The sequence below is a fragment of the Alternaria triticimaculans genome (genome assembly GCF_023758025.1).
Source record: "Alternaria triticimaculans strain BMP 0046 chromosome Unknown scaffold_1, whole genome shotgun sequence".
In the NCBI taxonomy this organism is placed as follows: domain Eukaryota; kingdom Fungi; phylum Ascomycota; class Dothideomycetes; order Pleosporales; family Pleosporaceae; genus Alternaria; species Alternaria triticimaculans.
In genome coordinates, this window is record NW_026055958.1 from 2,402,170 (window position 1) to 2,417,764 (window position 15,595).

Here is a 15,595-nt window from a genome sequence, read left to right on the forward strand (position 1 = left end):
ACCAAAATCACGATGCCCTTCATCGCAATGTACTTTGTCTAGTACCTACTATTGCATTTTCTATCACGACTCGAGCACTAGGAGCGCCATGATCCCCTAGCACCCTATGCTCTCCTCTTTCAACTCGACTGCGCCGTACACGATGCGCGCGAACATCCGCGTAGAAAGCCATGACGAACACAACGCCCTCGAAATCCCGACTGTATATGGTCAGCCATGAATCGGAAGTAGCGACCGAAAGGGTCTCCTCCTTTGTGGACCAGGGAAGCAGTACCACTCTATGTCACCCACTCATAGGGAAAATTGGACACCCGTCTACAAAAAAGAGAGAAGGAAACAACCCAGGATGCCTACGTTGCATTACGATCTTGCTAACACTTGTTCAACACGAATGTAGGCTGCAGGGCGCCTGTTCACCTCCTTTGTTGAATGAGGTGGTGCCACAGATAGCCCTTCCTATCGCCAGCCAGGACCATGGTAGCCACCGCTCGCACCACTCGTACCGCCATTCATCTCGAACCCACACATAAAATCTGCAACATTTTATTTTCACTTCGAGCACTTCTAGCTACATATCACTATCTAACATGGACGAGGACAGCTTTACGCCCGAGGACAGGGCTATCATGGATCACACAGACATTGATGTGTTCATGTCGGACTACAGACCACCGCCAGTTGGGAGAAGTCTGGAAGACCTACCCACCGAGCTCATCGGCATGATCGCTGAGAATCTCGACAAGGAATCTCTGAGCATACTACAAGCGCTCGGCAGTCGGACTATATTACAGGCCATCGATCATGCTCTTGTAAGTACCTTCTCCCCTTACCCAAAGCTCGATCTTTCCCTAGCTTGTACTCTATCTCACTCCAAGGTGCTCGTTAATGAGTCGCTAACCACCCTACCTTAAGACCGAAGCGAAGTTTTCCAGCCGAAGATGTCAACTCACTATCACGAGCGTCGAACGTCTCGAGGCCCTGTCTCATTTACGATTTGCAACCCGTATTCGCGCACTCGAGATATACTTTAAGTTGGAATGTCGGTCACCGACGAGCTTGCGATACGGTCAAAGCATGGACACAGCAAAATCGCCTTGCATTGGAACCACGCTCAGCGAATCTGACGTGCGAAACTTGTTCAGTGCTATCTTTCGGCGTCTACCGAATCTGAAGAGTATCACGCTTCGCGCACCTCCCCCGCTGAAAGGGATGGCTGACAAATTGTGCTACCCCGTGATTTCAACATCTAATCCTTTGGCAATGGGTGTTATGGGGTTCCGTCCCGAATTGTCGATAGCCTATTCACCAAAACACACCCATATCATGCATGCGCTTCCCATATACAGGGTCATGCATGCTCTGGTGGACACCATACGACTTGCGCCACAGCAGCTTGAAGAGTTCAGCGTTGTAGGGTTCGGGTTGAAGTGGCAGACTTGGCTACTGGGGACTCCAAAGTCGCTCTTCGAGGCGATCTCACCTGCCTTACGTGGCTTAACGTCATTGAACCTGGAACTCGACATGGCGACCTTGAAGACTGATGCATACATGTTAGCCCTCGTCAAGCTTATCAATACCAATGCAAATCTCCAAGCATTGGCTTTGTCTGTTGGCGATCAGGGTATCGGTAAGTATCAGATCCGCAATGAGAGTTGGGCTCCTCTGCTCCAGCTACTGGGCGGCAGTCCTCCATTCCGCCTACGCTCGCTCCATATCAACGGACTCGTTACGAGCACTACTGCACCTACACTCGCGAGTATCATCAACGTACACTCCTCCACGATCCGTCGCATTGTCCTCAAGAACACGAACTTCCATTACCCGAATACCCTTCGCGCTTTCTTCAGGGCTTGCGCCAATTCGGCCGTAAGCTACTACGAGACCGAGAACTTCTACTTTCATGAGAGGACTATGATAGTAGGCAGGTATCTTGATGATGATGTTTTGGAGTACGACAATGCAGAACTGCATGAAGATGTCAACAACAACCACTGTGACTCTGATGCATCCTGCCACGATTGGGTAAAAGTAAATTGGGACAATTTTAAGCCGGAGGATAAATGGAAGTTGGTCTTCGAAAATGAGCAAGGGCAGAAGCGGCGTAGCTACATGTACGATACCTTCATGGACGTTGTGGACATGGTCAAGGAGGGTAGTCTGAGAGACTCCTGAGTCTAGCCTGGAAAACTCGTTGTCTTAGACACTGTTTGCTGCTTCAGATTCAATACTACGTAAGCGGCATACCTGTAGGGTTGCAAGGTTCTATCTGGAAAGTGCCCCACCACCTTCGCAGTCGACTTCCCCGCCTCTCAACCACCAACTTCATTTTCTGCTCACATTAGCGGATCGCAACACTTGCTTTGAATACTTTGATCCTTCAGGCGGGCACGAGTCTCTCCACTTCCCGATTCCGAAGTGGAGGACATGAAGTTTATTGACTCGCTATGCACAGCTGTGAAAGTTAGTACATGTAGATCTTTACTGTTCTTCACGATCATGGCCAATGTCACACGGCGTTATCGCTCCGACCGCACGGTGGTACCGTACAGCCTGTGAACTCCCTGGGTTTCCCTGATTGTAAATTCGATGTTGGTTTTCTGAGGTCGCATGTTTCTAGGGAGGTTATTGTGGCGACCTTGATAGAGTTTCGAAGCGACAGCCTAGCCATGTGCTATTCCAAACAGATGGCGGATAGCAAGACAAGCACTAGAACGGCAGAAACTGCCGGGCGTTTTGTCACTCTTCTTATGTAGCTACCGGGCATCGTGACGATGGGTCTCATACGCCACGCGGAAACGGGATGTACCAGCCTTAATACCTGAGATATTGTACATGGTACAACGCCACCTCCGCACTCCACACTTTAGACTGCCTGTGGATTCCGGGGTAGGGGCAAGCTAAGCATTTCCAGGCACTATCGGCATATATTGGGACAAGAATGCAGGTGGGACCACATTCACAAAGATCTGCATGCCAGTCTGGATGAAAGGGATGCCCTGTTATGAGGCAGAAGGATCGCTGGTGCCAGCCTCTCTAGTTGAAAGTTTATCGCTTCTTGAAGCTAACCCTACTTCGCAACATCGAGCAAAACCTCGCCGCACCATCTTGAATTTCTTCATCACCACCTTTGGAGAGAGAAACCACCAAAATGCCCGATCTAACAAGCAGTCTGCTTTCCAATTGGAAATGCCTCGCGGCATGTACCCTCGTTTCCATGTCGCCGTTCCAGTACGGCATCGACTTTGGTGCTATCGGCGGTCTACAAGCCATGCGCGGCTTTCTCGAAGTCTTTGGCCATCCTGATCCCATGACGCCTATAGGCTACAACATCTCTCCCGAGCGTCAGCAACTCATCTCGTCTTTGATGACACTGGGTGCTTTTATCAGCTCAATGTTCGCTGGTGTCTTCGCGAAGAAGCTGGGAAGGCGCCAATGTCTCTGGATGGCCAGTGCGCTTTGCTGCGTTGCGAACATTGTCATGATGACTACGACCAACATTGCGGGATTGTATTCTGGACGACTTTTGATTGGTATTGCAAATGGGTGGTATATGACCTTTTCGCAGCTTTACATCCAGGTCCGTATTCCCCTGCCTTCGGTCGGTACGTTACTGACATACGAGTAGGAATCAGCGCCAGCTCGATACCGCGGTCTCATGATATCCGTTTTCCAGATCTGGACCTCAGTTGGCACTCTAATTGGCACTGTGATCGACAACGCAACACACGACATGAACGGTCGAAACTCGTATATCATCCCACTTGGCATGATCTTCATCGTCCCGGTTCTCATGTCTCTTGGCCTGTTCTTCATTCCCGAATCGCCACGTTGGCTGATTCTAGTCGAAAAGCCAGCGCAAGCCGAGAAGGCGCTCCTGTGGATGCGTCCTCATCCCGAAAGCGTTCCCGGCGAAGTAGCAGAGATCCAAGCGGCGATTGATGCTGAAAAGGCTGTCAAGTCGAGCGCGAACTTCCTGGACATCTGGAAAGATCCTGTTGATCGTAGGCGCACGCTGTTGGCTATTGCCGCGGTATCGACTCAGGCTGCTTCGGGTGCCATGTTCGTGATTGCGTATGGAACGTACTTCTTCCAGGTCAGTGCATCGCTCCCGTTCTCTAGAGTATGCCAGGCTAACATTAAGCAAGATGGCGAATGTTGGTAGCCCCTTCATGAACTCGTGCATCTTGACCGCCGTCGGTGTCGTGGTAGTCATGATCAACAGCAGTGTCATCTCGAAGATCGGTCGCCGTCGCGTCTTCCTCATGACTGGTCTCTCTATTTGTGGTGTCACTCAACTTATCATTGCGGCTGTCTACCACGTCAATCCCGGCACGACTAGCACTGGAAAGGTACGTTAGGTCTTCTTTCGTGAGCTATTCCAGCTCTTGACTGACATATCGAAGGCCATTGTCGGTCTCTCGGTGATTTACATCATCGGTTACAACGGTATGATTGCGGCTTACGCCTGGCTCTCTGGTGGAGAAATCCCATCGCAGCGTCTACGCTCATACACGTTTGGTATCGCATCGGCCGTCGCTTTCGCAGGTGCTTGGCTCACCACCTTCACTGCACCATACTTCATCAACCCTGACTCCCTCAATTGGGGTCCTGAATATGGTAAGACATCCATCTTTACTTCTCTATACTCGAACCCCATACTAACATCATATGTAGGCTGGATCTGGGGACCATCCTGCTTCATCACAGCAGCATGGGTGTACTTCTACCTGCCCGAGATCAAGAACCGCACTCTCGAAGAGATTGATGAGATGTTTGAGGCTAGGCTTCCGGCGCGCAAGTTCAGAAAGTACGTCTGTACTGGCCGTGTTGCAGCTGGTCCTGACGACAAGATCGAGAGCCGTGATAGCGACAAGGATGAGGTTGTGCACCACGAGGTTGTCGGTGCGGAGAAGAGTGGCTGAGCTATGACTTGCTGCAACGAGTGGATCCATTTGTAAGGAGATATCGTCGCTTGACGCCTCTGGCTCGCACATATAGTTAGGCTTTGCTCTTGGGATCAATCGATTTTCTTGCTCCTTCTACTACGCGTTTTCTGCTTCGATGTCATTGCTGATGTGTCCCGGTGTTACTATCGAACTGACGCAAGGCTGGACGTGGCTTACGTGCCTCTGAGCTGTGCACTTTTTCGGAGACATCATAAGAGCCTGACACCATTTGCCACAGACACATCGTGAAGCATTTTCAATGAGCTTTAAAATCTTGTTGGGTGTATCCTTGTGAGGATTCCGCTCGATTTATCTACGTAGCAACAGCACTAGCCTTCTTGATCGACTCATCCCCCAGTTCCTCCGCATGCTTCTCAGCATCATGGTGGAATACCCAATCCTCTCTTGGGAACTGAATCAGTGTCGGGTCCTTCTTCACCTTCTCCCAGTCTGTCTTGTGCCACATGTCCCTCGTCGTCTCACCCGTTTTCTGCACAGCCTTGACGCGATCGTAGCGTATATCCTGGTACGCTCGTAACGCGCCTCGTACGTTATCCTTTCCAGCTTTTCGTAGTAACACGGCGAGTGTGACACCATCTTCGAGTGCTTGCGTCGCGCCTTGCGCACTTGTTGGAAGGAAGGGATGCGCTGCGTCGCCTAGCAAGCATATCCGACCGTGACCTGGCGCGGAGCCATAGCCTGAAACCCAGTTGGGCAACGGGTCCCGGTATACGAGTTTCCAGTCAACGAGTTTCTCTTCCGGTGTCTTGGAAACGATTTTCCAGCACATTGGATCCCAGCCGTCCAACACAGTCTTGACGTCTTTGAGGTAGCCGGGGAAGGACCAGGATTCGTCGATGTCGTGGTCGTCACGGTGGGTGAGCACCCAGCAGCAGTCGGTGCCGTTCTTGATGGTGCTGAAGAGGAAGTGTACGTCTGGGCCTACGAAGTTGTTAGCATGCGATTAGTCTCAAAGGTGGGGTGGAAGAAGGCTCACCGATCCATCCATTAAAGGTATCGCCGTTCTCGCAGAACTGCTTTGTCTCCGGGTCTGCGATCATGTCCTTGTTGGTGAACCAAGCTCGCCATACGGCGTATCCACTGCTCTTTGGCTTGTCTTCGTATCCCAACACCAGTGTTCTCGCCTTGCTTCGCACACCATCACTTGCAACCACGAGATCGCCAGCAACGCGCGTGCCATCTTCTAGCACGATGCCCGCCTCCTTCTCATCCTCCCAGTATTTCTCCACTCGTTGTCCCAAATTGATCTCGACGCCAATCTCCTTGGCATAGTTGAACACAATCTCGTGTAGTTCACCGCGGTGCCCGTTGAAGTTCGGCGCCTTCTCGTCGCGTGGTGGTGTCTTCTGGTTTATGACAATCTCGCCAGTGTCCCATTTGTGGATGTTGAAGCCGTATTCGGTGAGATCGATCGAGATCTTACGCATGTCGCGCGCGACGCGTCCATCACTCCAACGCGCAAAGATGCGCCCGGCGTTGGGACCGAAGGTTATTATGTCGCCGAGGATCTTGAGCGAGGGGAAGGATTCGTAGATGACGGGTGTGTGGCCGTGGCGGATGCATTCTATGGCTGCTGTAAGGCCGCCGAAACCTGGTGATGTGTGTTAGAACGGGGCTGTGGCACGGACTGCTAAGGACGTACCTGCGCCGATGATAATGACTTTGATGCCCGTCTGTGGCTTTGCGCCATTAGTGACTGGGCCGTTGTCGTTGGTCTCTAAAGAAGACATCTTGGGGAGGTTGGTCTCGTCTATTCTCGCACGGAGTGGCATGCGCGACTTCAATCAAGCTTCACGACTGGGCGGAATAAGGTAACACAACGCGATTCGATGCGAGAAGAGGTCCCAGGTATCCAGACGCATCGACCAGGTAATTGCTTGTGAGCGTGGGGCTCAGCAACCCTGCATCTACCGATGATATGGCCATGTACCCATCCTTCTCAGTAACTTCAACCAGGCGAGATGGAACCGACGACCGAGGTTGCAAGCGCGAGTCGTGGCGCTGAGGGCCTGCAGGTGCTGGACGCTTCTTCCGGCATGTCCCCTCCGTGGGGTGGAGTCGTATCATTGCGATGTGGATCGCCATATCTGCCGGTTAAAGGATGTTGACGCGTGATGCGAGGTCATTGGGGACGCGAAGTATACGTTGTAGCTGCCCCACATGGCGCTAACCTTCCCCGCCTTCAGCTTGTACCCCGCAACTTTCACCCCAACTGCACTTGTCCATTTCCAGCGCATGCTGTCCCGAAGGCGACACAGATGCTGTGGACATGGGAGGAAATGCGCGTGCAGTCTCGATGCTTACGGATGGAAGTCGCTATGGTAGACAAGCTCAGTCCCAGGGAGAGCAAGAGCGAGACTTACGCACTCCCCTTAATAAGATTCTAAGGCTCAGACTGTTACTTCTTGAATATATCGAGAGCCAAAATGTCGACTCTGACTCATCCTGAATGGGATGAGAAGACGGGCGGTCTTGAAGTCGCGAAAGCTTTTGCCGAGCAGATTCATGGCAAGAATGGTAAGACTTCAACGTGCTCACGCTGTTGAAAGCAAAGTTGACTTGAACAAGTGCTCATAACCGGTGTATCCCCTGAAAGCATCGGCTCGTCCATAGCCCTCTCGATCGCCTCCCAAAATCCAGCGCTCCTCGTTTTCGCCTCACGCACCAAGTCCAAACTAGAAGAGGTCGTAAAGAGCACCCAGGATGTCTATCCAGACGTCTTAGTCAAAGTAGTCCTTCTTGACTTGATGTCTCAAGAATCTGTCAAGACTGCTGCAAAAGAAGTGTCGCAATTGACGAGCCGCTTGGATCTGATCATCAACAATGCTGGTATCATGACAACGGCGCGTCAAACTACCAAAGAAGGCCTCGAAGGTCAATTTGGCGCCAACCATATTGGCCATTTCCTCTTGACCAACCTGCTCATGCATCAACTTCTGGCTTCTGCTTCCTCTTCAGATGAAGGTGCCACCCGCGTCATCAACCTCACTTCTGCTGGTCATCGGTTGAGCCCTGTTCGATTCTCTGATTACAACTGGGAGAAGAGCAAAGACGAGATACCCGAAGAAGAGAGGCACGTGCAGCTTCCTCCGAAGTTTGCGAAGGGCGCAGATGATGGATACAACGGGTGGCTGGCCTATGGACAGGCGAAGACGGCGAACATGCTGTTTTCAGTGGGTTTGAACGAGAACTACAGAGGAAAGGGTGTGAGAAGTTATGCGGTGCATCCCGGATGTGAGTACCCCGCTGCGCAAGCCTTTTGAGTGCGTAGTTTCAGAATCGCTGATGAGCTTAGCAATCTGGACTGGTCTCAGTCGAAATCTGGACGCGGATGGCGAGGCTGCGATCCGAAGTGTCAGTCCCTTCTGGAAAAGCCTTGATCAAGGTGCCGCGACGGTACTAGTTGCGGCGCTAGACCCAGCTTTGGACGGTAAGTGAAGGTTCAGTCCGCAAAACTCAATACTGACAACGTACTAGAATCAAAGGGTATCATGCTGTCTGACTGTCAGATGTGTGATGCGATGCCATACGCGACTGATCCTAAGTTGGCCGATCGACTGTGGGCCTTGAGTGAGAAGCTGGTGCAGAACAGCTTCAAGTTGTGAGGTAAAGCGATGGTCAACGAAGTAAGAGATCAGTTGTGCAATGACAAAGTGAAGGGTAGGATGAGGAATGAGATTACCTAAATATTGTCAAAAATCGATGCCGGTAGTGGCTGAGGAAAAGGATCACTGCATGACACCCGTTTCGTATTTTCCGTCAATGCCCTTGAATGATGCAGAGATGTTTGTTTGTTGCGGTATTCCTACCTAGTGGCTTGGTCGTATTCCACCACCGCTGTCGGATAAGATAAGCGTGCACGTTCCACCGCGTCTTTCCCTGATGTCACATTCCGAGGTCGACTACCATGCTCAACCATCTTCACTTCAAGTACGGCCCACACCTAGCACACAACGCGTTCCAATTCTCCCCTCAATGGCCCGTGGCCTTCGTAGCGATTTAGATCCGTGTCCGCGTTGTCTCTATTCCAGCAATAGACTCGGATTATTTGACGATCTCGAAAGCTATGTGTAGCTACAGCTGACCACCTACTTCATGCGAGAACAGACTCACAATGGTAAGGGCTTATCAAGGCCATGGCAGCTAATTTTGCTGGGATGTCGGCGAATACACGAAGACGAACAGCATCGGTTATGCGAGAGGTATGTTGGAGCATGTCGCACTTCTGCTAGATTCTGACCCGAAGACTAAATTAGAGAGCAGATAATATCACCGCGTGATAGCACGGGAGCGGCACCGCTAAAGAACACGACCCGAGAACCTAATCCAACCGTCTGACAGGCCATGGCCTACCGATCCGAATTCCATACCCTACCCATCATACACACCAGCAGCTGCGCGATGCCTTTGGGTGATAAGCAGCTTGCTGAAGTCGATCGCACGAGCAAACTCGGACCAGGACATAGACGGGAACAGAGGCGAGCATGGACATGAAGAATCGCTCGTCGCGGGCACTCGTGTACGGTTAGGCGGATATCGATTCGAACATGCACGCAAAACCAGTAATCGGCAACGATAACAGGTGGAACGGAGGGGCTGGACAGCGCAGGCAAAGGGAAGATGGACAAAGTGCTATCAAAAACACTCTACTTTCGCCTGCGAAAAACAGCTTAGTCCTGCCGGACGACGGAGTCTTTCCAAGCGAAACTCGCATTCAACGGCATCTAATCACTCTTCACTATTATCTTCGTCTTCCTTTCGCCTTTTACGGGCTTGCTTTCCTGCGACCGGTTTTCGCCTCTTTCTTACAAATGTGTCTCCAATCCCCAGTCCTTGTTCCAGATTCGACATTCTCAGCGGCCCAAAGTCTCTGCTATCCTTCACTTTCGGGTGGCTTGCCAGATACGCATTGATCTTGGCCCTCAATGTTGCTAGATCTGGCCGATGCTCTTGCTCCCAGTTCATGCAGCGCGCAACCAACGACCTCAGCTCTTCCGAGTATTTGCTCAGCGCCGGAAAGCCCAAACCTTCAAACGGTTTCGCCCCGGGCTCGTCTAGTCGCCCATGATCCGCTTCGCCAATGTTCACGTTTTGCGGCATGTCCTCCGAGTAATGCAGTTCGCGCTGCGGACCAGCGACCGAGCGATTCGCAATCATATACCAGACTGCGGCTCCGATACTCCAAACATCTGACTTCTCATTCAAAGGTGTCAAGTCAGGCGGAGTGCCTCGTGCAAGTTGTTGCTCCTGATGCGATTAGCACGAGTTATTCTGGGTGTCTCGATACCGAGCAGATTTGACTTACGGGAGGGTACTTGCAACTGGTGTGTCCGAGCACGTACTCCTGAGGGTTGTCTGAGGGTCTCACTGCGGGATCACTCTGCTCCAGATCATACATTGCCATACCAAAGTCGCTCAAGACACAGTTTGGATAAGCATCGTCAGCCGCTGGCTCCAGGAAGATGTTGCTCAACGAGATATCGAGATGCGTGATTGGTGGCCAAGCCGACTCCGCTGTCGCGGGATCTTTCGATCCCGTTTGGAGGACCAGGCATGCATCAACAAGCTGCGACAGTACATGCCAGACCAAGCTCTCTGGTACGACTTTGAGTCGCTCAATTTTATCCGTCGCTTGTCCTCTTTTCCATCGGTCAAAGTGCTCTTTCAATCCCTGGAATAAATCGCCACCTTCACAGAAGTCCAGGTACAGTTTGAAGCGGCGCTGCTGCATCATCAATCTGTACCCTAAATGCCTCAACAAGTTATCATAGCCTGAGGTATCAGCGCCAGCGGCGGGTCGATTCGCGTCAATACGCTCATGTATGCGAATTTCACGCGGAAGATAATCTCTCCAATACGCTGGATCCCGCCATTTCCAGTTATGTGGGCGGACTTCTTTAACGACTATTCTGGCCGTCACGATGTTGTTGTCGTCGACTGCGCACCACAAACCTGCACATCCAAAAGTGCCTGCACCTAGAAACTTCCCGCCTATCCACCTTCTTCCGTCGCCATATGGATCATGGGTATCATCCATCCATCTCTCACCATTCTCGGGCTCTTCTTTAGACTTGATGGCTTTTATGGTCATGCCTAAGGTCGCATCATCTGGCTCCGCATCCCACGGCTTAGGTGGCCAGAAGTTGAAGGGATATCGGTTCACTGGCCGTGGTTGCGATACTGTAACGGCACGAACAGGCGCTGCAACAGGGCCAGCAACGACCACAGCGGGCGGTGGCACAGTCATCGCAAGCGCGCCGAATCCCGCTGGAGCATTCACCCACGCCGGCTCCGTTCCTCCCAATCCATCACGATACGTCGGCATACTCTTATTTGTGCGCGCAAACGTGACGTCGCTCGCATTGAACGGGTTATCTGGTATGGGGTTTGGTGTTGGTAGACCAAATAATTCTCGTCGCCCGATCCGCGCGTTGTAGTAATCGCGGATAATCCGACTACCATACCATAACGTGTTGACCGTGTTGTTTTGCTCGGCGCGGCTCCATGTAACGGTCGAGGCATTAGTGGGGAAGTAGGCTTCGCAGTCGCGTTTGAAGTAGGGCAGACCGGATTTATAGGGTGGTGACTTCCGTGGCATTGGTGGATGTGCTAGAACAACTTGTCATTCGACTTGTTTCCCGAAAGGCTACATCGGCAAGGTGCGTTCAGGACTACAACGGCCGAACAAAGAGATGCAAACTTCCTGTTGCGGCACTTATGCCGACGCCGGGAGATGGCTGATGCGGAAGGACAAAGACATGGATACAAGCACGTATTTACAGATAGGTTAGTGCATATTGTGAAGCCGTTGCCATAGCTTTGGGCGCGTACAGATTTCAAAGTCGCGCATCGATCTGCCAAGACTAAAGCCGCGTCTAGTTCATAGGTTTCCCAATCGCGAATTCCAAATCTCGAACGACCTCTAGCGACTCCATATTCCGATCATTCGCAACATCCGGGTGCGTCCCAAGAAAATCATCGATCCTATTCCTCATCTCCAATAACGTCGGCCGTTCACTCGATTGCCATGCCAGACACTCGAACGCCAACCGCTTCAGATCCTCGCTGTAACGTTTGAAAGTAGGAAAGAAATACATGTCATTCCATGGGTCATCCTCTGGGTCGACGATGGTTCTCAGGTCGCCGGCGAAAGGTACAGTTACGTTAAATTTCTCGACAAAGCGACATGGCCCTTGGCCGAGAGGGGGGAAGAAACCATTGCTGAGTAATGAGTAAAGTACTGCACCACTAGGGTTGTAGTTAGTAAAATTCGAACGGGTATTCTATGGTGGTGTACGTACATCTGCCATACATCTGTCTTTTCGTCTAGGGGTACTACCCCAGCGCTTTCTGCTGCGTCGTTGACTACAAACTGGTGTTCCTGCATCTAATTAACTTTGTAAAAACATACGGATTGTAGCCTTGTTACTCACAGGCGCAAATCGTTCGTCTGTCATTTCCCTGACATACTCATATGGGTTGTCAGTTGCAGGAGCACCCATGTCCGTAAACGAGAGGCCGAAGTCTGCCAAGACGAATATTGGGTACTGGTACGGTTAGCACACACGATCTCCAACGTATCCTGCGGAGGTTGATCACAGACCTCGTTCTCGTTCTCCTCAGCCGCTGGCTTGATGAAGATGTTGTCAAGTCTTATATCGCAGTGTTTGATCGCTTTCCAATCAGGTGTGGTGTTCTGCACACCTCCAATACTGACCTGGCCGAAATGCAGGATCTGACACGCTTGAACGAGCGAGCTAGCAATTCTCCAGATAAGGCCTTCGGATATCTTCTCACACAATCCCGCCTCGCCGGGCACCGCTTCTGAGTCACGGTAGCAACCGAACTCCTCATCCCAGTCATGATCAAGCCCTGGTTCCTCGCCTTGGGTATAGAATGTCTTCATCCTGGTGCAGTGCTTTTCTAAAGCATGCCAAAGATTGCCGCCTTCGTAGTAGTCGAAGAAGATGCGATAACGCCGCTGGGTCATCATCAAGCGGTAACCATGATGTCTGACCAGAGTTTCATGATCAGAACCAGCGGGCTCATCGTCGCTATCAGATACCACGCGGCCGTTTTCGACTAGCTGGTGCATGTGGATCTCGCACGGCAACTGATCTCGCCAAAAGCAAAGGTCACGCCATTGGATCTTGTCAGGCCTCGCTTCCTTGATAACCATCCGCTGTTCTTTGTCAGCACGCTCTCTCAAACCCGAGTAATGATCCTATGCCTGAAGTCACATACCCTTGATATGTTACCTTGGGCATCACTTTGACACCACAATCCCGCACAGCCAGAGGCCCCAGCGCCGAGAAATCTCTTGTTCTCCCAGTTTTGCTCATCTTGGATTGGCCAAAAGAATGGCTTTGTAGCCATCCAGTCTGCTCTAGGGCTCTCCTCAAACACGTCATCCTTGATGGCCTCGATCGTAATTTCCGGACCGATAGAAGCGTCTTCTGGATCTGGGTGCCACGGCCTGTTGGGCCAAAAGCTGCAGGGGTAGGGTTGAACTGGCGGAGCTGCCGGAAGAGCTGCCGGAACAGGCGCAATGACAGGAAGTGCAACACCAGGTAGCTGTCTAGTTGCCCTTGCTAAGTCTACATCATTTTGGGTCCATGGTGCGGCTGGCACCTGATGTTGTTGCTGCATAGGATACTTAAAATTCTTCCCAACCTTACGGAGGAAAAAGTTTTGAATGACCATGTCTCCATGCCACAAGGTCTGAGCGGTCAATCTCACATCGTCTAATAGAGTAAGCTACCATCTCAGCATGCCCATCTTTGAAGGCTTACCTCTTGACCATCCTGGTCGGTTAGTCCGACACCATGTCTCGAAAGTCCTCTTAAAGTAAGGTTGCCCGGTTTTGTACGGTGGCCCTTTCGTCATGATGCCGTGTAAGGAGTTTTAAGACTTCCGAAGCTATAGTGAAGTCCAGAAGTGGCTTCGTAGGGTGCATCTAGCTATTGAGAATTCGCATCTTGAATCTCCATCAGCTTCTATACAGTTTGCCATATCTATAGAATCAAACATGTGCCGAAGGCCCATGTTGCGCTGTACCTGCTTTGTGTATGTCTTCTACCGTTGGGGTCAATGATGAGTAACAAAGGAACAACTGACAAACGCCAACGTGAGGCTGCGTGCAGACATCAAGCCCACAAAGGATACCAACTATTTGCTCAATCATTGCTTCACGGTTTTACCGGCTGTTTACCTCATGTGGCCTCTAGCTTTGTTCACGTTCTAAACACATACGATGGAGGATCGTTGATGAGTATTGTTGATCTCCTTTCGGATGAGCTTTAAACTGTCTGCATATCCTCAAAGAAGCCGAGATGCAGTAGCAATGGCCGGAGTACTAGGGTGGCGTTGGCTGAGTTATCTGGCGATTTTGGACGGATGCGCATAGTGGTGTTTGATTCAAGCTTGTGTAGTCGGCCTTTTCCACCACATCCCTACACCACTTGGGTGAAATATCTATGTCCAGACACCCTGGGTATTTCGTGCATATCAGGCACGCTGTGATCCAAAAGTACAGTGCCTAATATGGGTATTGACTAGTCTCTATCCTTTGGCCTAGATGTTGATGTGCATCTTAGGTCGGCCCAGCCATAGTGTTGTTCATTCCGTTGGCCCGTAACCAAGGCAGTATCGCGCGGATTTGCATGAAGGTGACTGTATCGCGGAAAGGATATCGATCGCATACGCCAGTTTGAGTAGCGACTTCGGTTGGGTGTCGCGCATCGAGACGGTGGGTATTTGGATATCTCGAGGTTTGCCGGAGGTTATTCGTGGGCCTGTTACGCTATGGTGTTAAGATTAGGACAGTAGCATAATGAATCATTACCATGAATGACAAGAAGATCTCTGACCCAGTAGGGTAGCTGGTACGCAATACAATCGGGTCAGATGTTGTAGGACGTTACGCGTTTGACGTGTGGGGCTGCTGCTGTCGACAGACCAGCCTGTCTGAAGTATAACATATGGCATCGTGTGGCATACGACTGCGACTTTGTCGTTTCAAGAGTCGCGTAATCTCTCGAAGTTCCGTGTTAGACGCGCCATGCAGACTGCTACGGCGTGTGCATAGCATTTTGCGTGATTTGGAGCGTCGCGTCCGCAAGAACCTTGGAAGCCGGCGGAAGACTAGCGGACCAACTATGTGTTGCGTCTCCGGAGGTAGCGTATCGCAAGACCAGAGAGTATTAGCTGAGATATCGCAATGTGTACACAGCTGCGTGAGGTGTGGAAAGCGGGCTTGGTGCTGAAGAACGCGCCGCGACGCGTGACGCTGTTGAGCCCCACCAAGGCCAGTCAATCTTGCAGGTGGCATCATCACCTTCTTTGTCGTTTACAGGTACCATCTACTACACCACTTACATCATTTGCACACACTGCAGCAATTCGTCGCTCATCCCCTCATCTGTATAGCCTCGTCATAGGCTCTACGTGACTCTATAACTCATGTCAACCTTGGAACGCTCGATGCGTCTTTAGGCATCGTCGCGTGTCCATTTCTCTCGCAACGGGACACTGGCCGTCACCCTTCGACAGCTTCAACACTAAGTGATTGTCACGAACACATGACGTGAGCCTTTGGTCAAGTTATTCGTAGACGCTACATGAAGTTA

At 51.3% G+C, this 15,595-nt stretch overlaps 6 protein-coding genes across 6 annotated transcripts; 3 read left to right on the top strand and 3 right to left on the bottom strand.

Moving 5' to 3' along the window:
* Nucleotides 1–587: 587 nt before the first annotated feature.
* Nucleotides 588–2,172, top strand: J4E78_000777 (uncharacterized protein; the record flags this gene model as incomplete). Its single annotated transcript, XM_049361439.1, has 2 exons — nucleotides 588–809; nucleotides 1,390–2,172. 2 exons carry the CDS (start codon nucleotides 588–590, stop codon nucleotides 2,170–2,172), a joined length of 1,005 nt encoding a protein of 334 aa, XP_049226722.1.
* Nucleotides 2,173–3,148: 976 nt separating this feature from the next.
* J4E78_000778 (uncharacterized protein) lies at nucleotides 3,149–4,922 on the top strand (the record flags this gene model as incomplete). Its single annotated transcript, XM_049361440.1, has 5 exons — nucleotides 3,149–3,577; nucleotides 3,626–4,093; nucleotides 4,146–4,349; nucleotides 4,404–4,617; nucleotides 4,675–4,922. The coding sequence occupies 5 exons, from the start codon at nucleotides 3,149–3,151 to the stop codon at nucleotides 4,920–4,922; spliced, it is 1,563 nt and encodes a 520-aa protein (XP_049226723.1).
* Nucleotides 4,923–5,259: 337 nt separating this feature from the next.
* J4E78_000779 (uncharacterized protein) lies at nucleotides 5,260–6,739 on the bottom strand (the record flags this gene model as incomplete). Its single annotated transcript, XM_049361441.1, has 3 exons — nucleotides 5,260–5,888; nucleotides 5,944–6,558; nucleotides 6,610–6,739. The coding sequence occupies 3 exons, from the start codon at nucleotides 6,737–6,739 to the stop codon at nucleotides 5,260–5,262; spliced, it is 1,374 nt and encodes a 457-aa protein (XP_049226724.1).
* A 654-nt stretch (nucleotides 6,740–7,393) lies between these two features.
* Nucleotides 7,394–8,572, top strand: J4E78_000780 (uncharacterized protein; the record flags this gene model as incomplete). Its single annotated transcript, XM_049361442.1, has 4 exons — nucleotides 7,394–7,484; nucleotides 7,536–8,201; nucleotides 8,263–8,397; nucleotides 8,445–8,572. 4 exons carry the CDS (start codon nucleotides 7,394–7,396, stop codon nucleotides 8,570–8,572), a joined length of 1,020 nt encoding a protein of 339 aa, XP_049226725.1.
* Nucleotides 8,573–9,695: 1,123 nt separating this feature from the next.
* On the bottom strand, nucleotides 9,696–11,565 carry J4E78_000781 (uncharacterized protein; the record flags this gene model as incomplete). Its single annotated transcript, XM_049361443.1, has 3 exons — nucleotides 9,696–10,214; nucleotides 10,273–10,481; nucleotides 11,016–11,565. The coding sequence occupies 3 exons, from the start codon at nucleotides 11,563–11,565 to the stop codon at nucleotides 9,696–9,698; spliced, it is 1,278 nt and encodes a 425-aa protein (XP_049226726.1).
* Nucleotides 11,566–11,842: 277 nt separating this feature from the next.
* On the bottom strand, nucleotides 11,843–13,234 carry J4E78_000782 (uncharacterized protein; the record flags this gene model as incomplete). Its single annotated transcript, XM_049361444.1, has 4 exons — nucleotides 11,843–12,215; nucleotides 12,269–12,348; nucleotides 12,535–13,149; nucleotides 13,226–13,234. The coding sequence occupies 4 exons, from the start codon at nucleotides 13,232–13,234 to the stop codon at nucleotides 11,843–11,845; spliced, it is 1,077 nt and encodes a 358-aa protein (XP_049226727.1).
* Nucleotides 13,235–15,595: the final 2,361 nt, after the last annotated feature.